At 39.3% G+C, this 10585-nt stretch overlaps 1 protein-coding gene across 2 annotated transcripts; it reads right to left on the bottom strand.

Moving 5' to 3' along the window:
• Positions 1-707: 707 nt before the first annotated feature.
• Positions 708-10369, bottom strand: si:dkey-5i3.5 (uncharacterized protein LOC565091 homolog). Of its 2 annotated transcripts, none has more exons than XM_061773817.1 (4): positions 10196-10369; positions 8886-9185; positions 8568-8814; positions 708-3231 (listed from the first exon to the last, which is right to left on the bottom strand). In XM_061773817.1, the coding sequence occupies exons 1-4, from the start codon at positions 10247-10249 to the stop codon at positions 2870-2872; spliced, it is 963 nt and encodes a 320-aa protein (XP_061629801.1). In that variant the 5' UTR covers positions 10250-10369; the 3' UTR covers positions 708-2869. The 2 variants fall into 2 exon arrangements, with proteins under 2 accessions (XP_061629801.1, XP_061629802.1); XM_061773818.1 differs by having other exon boundaries at positions 9937-10343.
• Positions 10370-10585: the final 216 nt, after the last annotated feature.

The raw sequence follows: 10585 nt of genomic DNA, 5'->3' as shown, positions 1-10585 counted from the left end.
TTAAATTTGGAAGGCCTAGCGCAGCACTGGACACCAAATGTTGTTTAATGTCACAGAAGGCCTTTTCTGCCTCTGTACTCCATTAAACAGGTGATGTCATTTTAAGGTTGTTTTTATACATTAATTTTGACAATGGTGCAACAATTTCTGCATAGTTTGGAATCCATGCTCTACAATAATTTGTCAGACCTAAAAATGATTATTATATGTTTCTTCGTCTGTGGTTTAGGATTTTTTAAGACTATAGCTCTCCTGTCTTCTAATATAGTCTTTCCTCCTATACTTAAATTATGGCCTAGATATTTAACTTGTCTTTTACATCATTGCAATTTATTTTTTGTTAACTTTATGTCCCGCTTCTGTTAGATGATGCAGTAAAGTCAATGAATCCTTGCATGTCTCTCCATCTGTAGATGCCAGAAGACATGCGTGTTGTCATAACTTGTGAATAATTAGTTAGACTTTCACAGTAACCTTGCGGTAATCTAGTAAAAGTATATATATATATATTTTTTTTCTCAAATGTGAATGCAAACCAAAATTGACTGTTATTTTCTATTGGTACTGTAAAGAATGCATTACTTATGTCTACTACTGTAAACACAGTAGCGTCTGGTCTTAATGAATTTAACAATGTGCGTGGGATTGCTACGCATGCTGCTCTCTGTATTACTGCAGCTTATCACATTCTTTTTTATCTCCTATTTTTGTGATAAGCTGCAAGGCTGCAGACAACAGGGCCTTTCCCATGTTTAACTGTGGTTTGTCTGGGATATCGATTGTGTAATAGAATGTACTTTCTCTGTTTTCCAGTGTTACATCGAGGTCCTCTCTTTTTAATTTATGTTTAATTCATGTTTGAGTACAAGTCCTAGTTGGAATAAGCCGTCTCTTCCCAACAAATTCACAGGGCACTCCGGGACTTCGAAAATGGGCATTCTACAAGGTTATTTCAGGTTTTTCAGTGTCCAAACTCAGAATGTCCTGTAAATTGAAATCCACCTCCTCATTCTCTGTAATGTTTACACAAGAGGATTTGTTGAGTTGGGAAGCAGGCTGGCCTAGTCATGCAGTAGTTTGTCCGTATTCTCTTTTCTTTTTTTCTTTTTTAGGGCATTCACGTGCAATGTGGCCTTTGTTTCCACAGCACCAACAGATGGTATTATCATAATAATTTCGATTTCTACCATATCTTACTCTCCCACGGTCTCTGCCGTGTCCTCTAAAATTATCTCTCTCTCTGCCTTGATAGTATATTTCTGCTTCTTCGTCGAGGAAGACATCTATCTTCTCTTTTTGTTTTTTGTCTAACACTCTTTCTGCGTGGAGGGCATGATTAACATATTCCTCCAGAGGGCCAGTTGCTAGGTTTATCCAATGTTTATCTACCCATCTGTTAATGTGTTCTTTCGAATTCGCATGTAAAGCATTTTTTAACTGTTGTTGATAAGGTGTGATGCCGGCTACGGCCTTTTTCACATCCTCATTAGTCCAGTTTAACCAGAAGAGTAAGTCGTCAAATCCATCTTTTTGTATTTGTGATATATCATTTTTGTGTCGACACTTTATTTCGTTTTGAAGTTGAACTATTTTTTGCGAATTTAGCTGGCCAGCGAAACCGTATTTGGTTATCCACGTGTTTAAATCTTCTATTTTGAAATGGTTTTGTAGTTGAACATATTTCCAATCTTCACACGTTAGGTCTATTTTTTGATCCGGTTTACTGTTATTTATTCCCATTTTTGTGAATTTGGAAGTCAGTTCATTTGCACCTAGAGTGACCTAAATACTGACTTTATTCAAAAATGACAGGGTGACAATAAATGTCTGAGTTTTGGTAATTCTCAAGCTTCTACCCTAATTGGGGCGGAGAATTCTTGCCTTTGCTTCCAAACTCAGTTGTCACTTACAATCCCGTCTTATACATTCATACTTTTACACATACACACGATATTAATAACGTTTTTATAAACACACGAAAACACGGAAACACAGAAACACAGAAATACGGAATTTAAGTACGTACAGGACCCCGCCGTCCCCACGGATTTTATCGGATTCCGTCGTCCATCTTGACCACTTGCCAGTGACTAGTATTACACAAGGTTTGTTCTGCCGCAGACTTCTTCGTCGCGCAATTCACTCACTCTTTAATCCTTTTTTCCCAAAATTTTTTTTTAAAAATTTAACTCACCACTCGTCTTCAATCCTGTGGATTGTCGTCAACCTTCAGATCCCAGTTGAGGAGGACGAAGACCAGTCCCGTAAAAGGGTCTTACTTGCCGTGGCCACGGTCTCTTAACTGGAAGTCGGCTCCACAACTGGAATCCTCGGGTGTGTTGACATCCGGCTCGAAGGACCAATTTAATGTTGGATTTATCTTACCCAACATTATAAAAAATAGACACAAAAGGAATGAAGACGCTGGTTTCTTTTTCTCATGAGGAGGGCGTATGGGAGATTGTTCAGATCACAGCCTCTCAACACGCTCTAAACAATCCCCCCCCTCGCTCCTGCTTTTATTTGAAATAGGAGGGATTTACAAATCATAATGTTCTAAGCAATAAGACACAACACAAAATATTTGATAATAAGAGGGTTTTTCCCAGACATAGTATTCTAAGTAATAAGACACAACACATAATATTGAACCAACACCTGTCACGACCCGACCACATCCGATCACGTCCTTGGTCCAGGCGCCCTTCCATCGGATGATGCTGAGTCTTCTTTTTGAAGGCGAGACATCTAAAATTGTCCATTATACTAATGCAAGCAAAGCAAATAAATGATAACTTCTACAATTTATCTAACAGTAAGTCACAGTACTTTGGCGAAGTTTGAAATCAGGAAAGTAATTTTTTCACTGCTACATCTTGGCCTTGAGCGGAACAATATGGAGCGAGCGGAGGAACGATTCCAGAGTGTCCACGTACTCTTGCGGATGTATCTTCAGGTGGCCGGCGTGTTTGGAGTGCTCCCACTTCTTCGCGGTAAGTGCCACGCCGCGCCCCCGCCAGAAGTCAATGCACTCCTCTAGCGCGAGCGGGTTGCTCAGCGGATCGTTGTCGCAGTAGAAGAAGAGCGCGGGGGCGGTGACGGGAGAGTTCCAGAACACTTTGGTACTCCTGTTGTAGTAGTCGATGGTTTGGCGCTTGAAGGCATTCAAGTAGAGCAGGCTCATTTGTTTCACCGGCGTCTCCCAGCGAGGAAACACAATCTTGGCCACACCTGAGCACACAAGACAACGCTCGGTGACCAGGGGTAAACATTTCCCTGTCCTTACAGGTAGTACAGGGCTATTGCTAACCTCAATTGTGTTTCATATTACTTTACCGTATTTATATAGAGCTAAAAAGTGGATTGCTTTAATGTTTTAATTTAAAAAAAGAAGCAGTTGAAACAATCAATCAAATAACTTGAATAATTAGATTGCAAATATTTTTATTTTATTTTTTTTTAAACAAGGATGTGCAAGTACAGACACCATGTATCAGTATGGGACCAATGCCGGCCTTATTTCAAGGTATACGGTACTCATGAAGGATGCGGGTACCAGCCACAGATACTTAAGGCAAAAATATAAATAAATCGGACAATTTTTTTTTTTTGACAGTTAACAAAACGACAAAACATTCTTTGGCTGATTACTTGATTGATCGATGGGATCATCAGCAGAATACGCAATCTAAAAATTATTCAACAGCTGAAGCCCCAGTTTTAATAAGGTGCTACTTCTGCAGATATGGCTAAGCATGTTGTTATATTTAGAAATTAAATATGTTATACAAAATTATAAAAAGTCATTAAAATAACACCGTCGCTGTTGGGCGGAAACCTCTGTCCAAATCTGGTCAATTTGATATTTTTTCACAAAATCGATACTACTGGGTCAGTCCCCACATGGTCTATTTTTTTATGAACGAATATAAATTGTTGAAAATAGCCTGAGAGCAAATATCTTAACTCTATTGGACTGTCTGCGAAGTAGGGCTTGGACTCGCCCCCTGAAGCACCATTTGTTATTAGGCTTTACACGGTCAGGATTTTTGGGGCCGATTACCAATCAGCAAGTTTAAAAAAACAATAACCGGTCCGATCACAAGATGGAGCAATGTGTCTATTTAAATGACCTGTTCATTTACTGCATATACATGTGTACTTAATTGCTCAAAAAATTATATTTACAATAATAATGTATCTTTGTTCATCTATTTATGCCAGTGAGGCTTAGTGACAGAAAGAACAAATGAATGGTCTTCTATTAGATGGCAGGAAGTACATACAGTAATTAATTTATCCACTTTTTGTGACATTTTTGTTTGTTGGTGTGCCGTGAGATTTTTCAATTGTAAAATATGTTCCTTGGCTCCATAAAGGTTGGAAATCACTGCTCTAGTCAGGTCATGTATTCTAATCAGTCAGGTCAAACCAACACATCAACATGACAGAAATAATGCGTGTTAACTTACTGTAATTAAATTACTTTATTGTAATTAAATTACGTCACCCACACCAAAACTTTAAGCAAAGCAAAGCAAATTTATTTATATAGTGCATTTCATACACAAGGTAACTCAATGTGCTTTAGATGATTAAAAGCATTCAAAAACAAAGAAAAAAACATATAAACATTTAATACAAAGAGAAAAAAAATACAATGAAACAGCATGAAGTGCAAGAAATATCATGTAAAAGTGGAAATGCTCTAAAAAGGATGGGGAAAAAGAAGAGTTTTTAACCTGGACTTAAAAACATGCACTCTTGGGACTGATGTCACTTCTGTTGGCAACTTATTCCATTTGTGTGCAGCATAATAGCTAAATGCTGGTTCACCATGTTTGCTTTGGACTCTGTGCTCTACTATTTGACCTGAGTCTGTCGATCTCAGAGCCCTACTGGGTTTATATTCCATGAGCATGTCATTCATGTATTCAGGACTTAAAGCGTTTAGTGATTTGTAGACCAGTAGCATAACTTTAAAATCTATTCTAAAGCTGACTGGAAGCCAGTGTAAAGACTTTAGAATTGGACTAATATGCTCTGACCTCCTTGTTCTGGCCAGAACCCGAGCTGCAGCATTTTGAATGAGCTGCAGCTGTTTAATGCTCTTTTTAGGGAGTCCAGTCAGAAGACCATTACAATAGTCAAGTCTACTTGAGATAAAAGCATGGATGAGCTTCTCCTGGTCTGCTTGACACACTGAAGAACATATCCAGAGTGAAGGCTTCCATTCACTCTGGATATGTTCTTCAGTTGATAAATGGCAGTTTTAGTAATTGATTTGATATGACTGTTGAAAGTCAGGTCGGAATCTATCGGAACACCAAGGTTTCGGACTTGGTCTTTGGTTTTTAAAAGAGTGTGACTCCAGGTATTTACCAACAGCAATTCTCTTTTCTTGATTGCCAAAAACAATTATGTCAGTTTTGTTGTGGTTTAATTGAAGAAATTGAATGAATTGGCTCACCCAGATATTTACCTGTTTTAGACAGTGACACAACACCGTAATTGAACTGTAGTCATCTGGAGACATTGCTAATATAACTGTGTGTCTTCTGCATAGCGATGATAGTCAAAATTAAAGTTCTGAAGAATTTGACCCAAGGGTAGCATAAACAGGCTGAACAGGAGGGGTCCAAGAACTGACCCTTGAGGGACCCCATAAATCAATGCCATTCGATGAGATTGAACACTTCCAATGGTTACAAAATAACTCCTTTCCTCCAGGTAGGACCTGAACCATTTAAGGACTGTTCCATTTAGTCCTACCCACATTTCCAAACTGTTCTGCTGTATATTATGATCTACCGTATCAAAACCCGCACTGAGTTCCAACAGGACCAGAATAGACACCTTTCCCGAGTCAGTATTCAACCTTTTATCATTTAGCACTTTGATAAGGGCAGATTCTTTACTGTGATGAGGTCAGAACCCTTATTGAATTTTGTCAAAAAGTCCATTTAAGTTAAAAAAAATTGCTCAGTTGATTAAAAAGAACTTTCTCAACAATCTTGGCAAGGAGAGGGAGAGTTGAGATGGGTCTATAGCTTGCTAACATGTAAGCCTCAAGTGCTCTATTTTTTAGCAGATGCTTAATGGCAGCTACTTTAAGAGCTTTAGAAAACTGGCCCGATTGAAGTTAGCAATTGATTATTTGCTGCAAATCAGCTAGCACAGACTTTGCAATAGCTTTGAAAAAGTCAGATGGTATTGAGTCAAGCTCGTTGATGGTTTCAGCTGCTGAACCGTTTTCTCTACAATTTTTTGGTCAACTGTATCAAATTCTGACATGGTAATAGAGTTTTTCCTGGGTGGCTTCAGATGTAGTATCATTTTATCATTTTGCTGATTTGTGCTAATATTTAACCTGATGGATTGTATTTTTTTTCACTAAAATAACAAGCAAATTCATTGCATTTATCTGCTGTTAGGAGTTCTGGAGCTATCTGATTCGGGGGGTTGTGAGCTTGTCAAGCACAGCAAACAGAGTGTGAGTATTGTTGAAGTTCTTGCTGATGATTTCAGAAAAGTGTTGCTGTCTAGTCCTGACTAACTCTTGGTTAAAATTACAAAGACTTTGTCTGTAGAGGTCATAGTCAATTTGGAGTTTAGTTTTTCTCCACTTACGTTCTGCTTTCCTACACTTTGATTTAGAGGTCTTTACCATCATTGTGCTCCTCCATAGTGTTCTAGGTCACCTTTAGAGCATGGTTCGACAGAACGGCAGCATGTTTTTACACAACCGTTAGTGCTAGCACTAGCTTGCTAGGCTACATAACATTTTGTTGCCTGCTTGCGAGCCATATCGCATTAAAAGTACGGAAACATACCTCAAGCAAGTCTTAAACGAACGTACTCTCCTGAGCACCGGTGACCACCAACACAGGTTTTTCCCCATTTTGTTCTTATAATACAGTCGGCACGATCCACTCTTGTTGTCGTCGCCACGGTAAAGAGTGTATCCGGTCGCATTTGTGTTGACAAGATAAAGCCCAATTATCGTAAAAAACGGAATGCGGTGGTATTGGAATACAAGATTTTATTGCAGTAGTTTGACATAGTGCAATCGTGAAAGAGCAAATTTGTCTTGTAGTCTGCCGGGCATTACGTGTTGTCTGTCTCAGACATGTTTTCTGTCCCACACCGCTGAGATGAATTTTTTTTTTTTTTTTTTTATAAATAACTTTATTGGCCGTCAGATATTTACGGTACTATGTCAAAAGACATGCGACAAGGCTAAAAATAAACTATCTCTTGGATTCAAATATACTGTGCAGGATGGAGACTCGGAGTAAATGTCTTTTGCGGAGCATCGATCGGCAAATTATGACATTAAAGCCGATCAGCATAAAATTAGAACTATCGGCCAATTCCGATCAGGCCGATCAGATCGGTGTAAAGTTTATTCACATTAACAATAACAAATGAATTCAGAATCAAAGCTATTAAGCTATTTCAGTAGTGAATGCCTATGGAGAGGAAAAGGCTTCAAGTGTACAATATCTGTAATATTGGATTTATAGTTTTGCTATTTTCAAAGGTTGAAGTGGGCACGAGTAGAAATGTCCACATAAACTATGGTGACTACTGATGGTAGTTTGGGGGAATTAAGGCACGTTAAGCTTGTTTTACCCTTACGTAAGTGTTTTGAACTGTCCTGCGTTACATGAGATAAAAGCCAAATACAACTCACAAGTGGTGCTTTTCATATGCAAAAACAGCCGGAGGAAATGGCGAGAGAACTGGAGTTGCACAATGGCTGTATACATGTAGAAGCTAACATGTCTTTTAGCAGATGCCATGCACTATGGACTGGAGGTGTCATGTGATTGAATCTATCAGAACAGAGGATGGAATTTAACAGGAAAATAATCGATTACACCAAAACGCCACCAGAGGGAGGCAAAGCAACACAATTACAAGCTAACACACAGAACATGACAGAATTCTAAGATTCGTTGTAATTTGAATGCAATAATTATTTTTCGGTGATCGCTTTTTCAGGCCCAATCAAATCCCAATTCGAATCAACATCGATTCGTGCACAGCCCTACTGTGAAGCGTTGTACCTCCACCTCTTCTTAATCCTGCAGGAGCCTCGCGCCATTATAGCTCCTGAAGACAATGTCGCAACAAGTAAGAAATCCCTGATAGACAATAATGAGTTAGATACATTTGATTTGGCCTCTTTTCCATAGCTGTAATGCGTTGGTGCAGAAGGACCTGGTCAACCACAAAAGTAAGTGCGTATAGATTAATTTCCACCTATTAAACTTCTTAGTCAGTTCATCGTTTTATTTATTGCATCACTTATAGCTTGTTTGGAAAGATGACATAACCACAGTCACTAACTTTTGTGAAGTAATGAAGCCTTTTCTATTGTCAGGAGCACAATAATTGATGAGCAAGATGTCGACAGTATGTCTGTACCATTCTAATGAATTAGACAATTTTTATCTTAGATTAAACATTATTGTTGGAAGGTGTTTTGTTGATGTTCCTATGTAAGTTTTCTACTCTCAAAATTTACTCAGTATTTCATCCCTAGTTAACGCCGGACTGACCTGAAGCCATCAACTCCAGGGACCCCACCACCAGGCTGTCATAGATTTGTCCTTTGATCCTCCCCGTGAGCGCCTCGTATTTCTGCGGATCCTCGGACACCAGCACTAGCAGCTGTGAGAAAGTGAAGCCGCCGATGGAGAAGGCGTGGACGAGCAGCGGCCGCGATGCGAAGCGCTCGCTGTGCAACAAATCCAGCAGCTTCTTCCCGTGCTGCAAACTCCAGCGAGGCCACAGGAATTCTTGTACCTGCAAACAAAGACGGAAAAGAGAGATCATTCGATTGATCGATAGATAGATCGATAATAATAAATCCTTACCTCACTCTCAACTACGAGCACATCAAACCCGGCGTGGAGGTAGATTTCGCAGTATTTGGCCACGGCCTGGGGACGCGCTCCCAACCACGGTAGCAGGAGTGTTAGAGGTTTATGGTCCCCGCAGGCGTGAGCCCCCAGCACAGGCTTGATGTGCTCAGTCATGTAGGTGACATTTTTACCGAGGCGGTGGGAGGAGAAGCTTCGGCGCAAGATGCTCGCTGCCAGCATCGCTGATGTCTGTTCCGGAGGTCCTGGTGGAGTGCAGTCAGTGGGAGGACCAGGCTCCAGAAGCTGTGGAAACTTTGTAGAAACAATTATAAATGTTAAAATACTGAAAAATTGGCATATGATGATTGTGATAACATTCTAACAATGCTATCCTGGCTTGCGAGATAGCAATCCAAGTACAAAAAGTGCAAAGGCAATTTGATAAGTTTTTTTGGTTTGTTTTTAGTTCTTGGACTGTATTCTGGCACCAATTCTAATAAGAATGTATCAAGTGCTAACATGCTCATAGCACGCGAACATATAGTGAAAAAGTGGATACCAGAATACGGAATGTATTATGGGTAACTAATTTAAAAAAAAAATCTCGTCCTCTATTTAGGTGCCACTTATGAGAATAGTTAAAATTCTAACGTGAAAAAATATAACAAACCTATATCTTTACCCTTATGTATACCTAATGTTTTGTCCGGTGAATGACAATTTCAAGACAATGTTCGACATTGTTGTCTTGACGTCTCATTAAGGCCCTGATAAATACACATTTTATACGATGTTTTAGGACAATGGTATCATGTTTTAGAAATTATTTTCAACGTGTTGTTTGATGACGTTGTACAAATAACGAATCTGCGAGTAAGAAATTACAGTACGCTTGTTCTTTTCTTATTCCTAGTTGTATTCATATATAGCAAGCACATGAAGGTTAGAACGCAATGTATAGTTATACATTAATATGCATCATATAGTACCAAACGTGACTCGTTAGTTTCGTGCCCATATGCTAACCGAGTCAAAATTAAATAAAGCCACTCAACTCACTGACCGAGAACTCAATGTCGAGACGTTCTAGTGTCCTCTCTGACGCATTTTGGTTTTCAAAACGATTGTCGATATTGTCCGCGACGCTCTACAATGTTTTGGCAGTTGTTCCAAGTGTCGAAAAGTTTTAACTTTGACGAAAACCAAACCGGAGTTGAATATTTTGTTCCCTCTTCCTGTAAGTCTTCCATCTTTACGCCCACACCTACATCTGTAAGGCTTTAGAAATTAATGTTGTTTCTTAGCCGTAAATTCGTACTAACCAACTCTCTCTCTCTCTCTCTCTCTCTCGCTCTCTCTCTCTCTCTCCTTCTCATCGCAGTGAACGTGTTTTCGTCATGAAACGTCTCAGTTTTTATATAAACTAGGAACGACAGTGATAGAAAAGAAAGCCTTCCTAGCCAAAATGATGATTGAGGGCAAAAACATTCAAATTCTTTCAGCGACTTCTTTATTGTGTTGCAACTGCATCGCAAAGGGAAATGGCGCCCCCTTTAGGAAGCAGACGAATAGGAAAACAAAATAAACACGCGAGGGTGGACAGGTTCTATCATGCAATCAAAAAACATGTACATTTGTGAGAGATTAAAGTTTTTTTTATCACATTATGAAGAAACCAGAGAGACAGTGAAAGACAGTGACTGACTGTAAAG

Source organism: Phyllopteryx taeniolatus, chromosome 5 (genome assembly GCF_024500385.1).
Source record: "Phyllopteryx taeniolatus isolate TA_2022b chromosome 5, UOR_Ptae_1.2, whole genome shotgun sequence".
Classification (NCBI taxonomy): Eukaryota; Metazoa; Chordata; class Actinopteri; order Syngnathiformes; family Syngnathidae; genus Phyllopteryx; species Phyllopteryx taeniolatus.
Note: the sequence above shows the minus strand (reverse complement) of the source record. Positions and strands in the feature narration are given on the sequence as shown.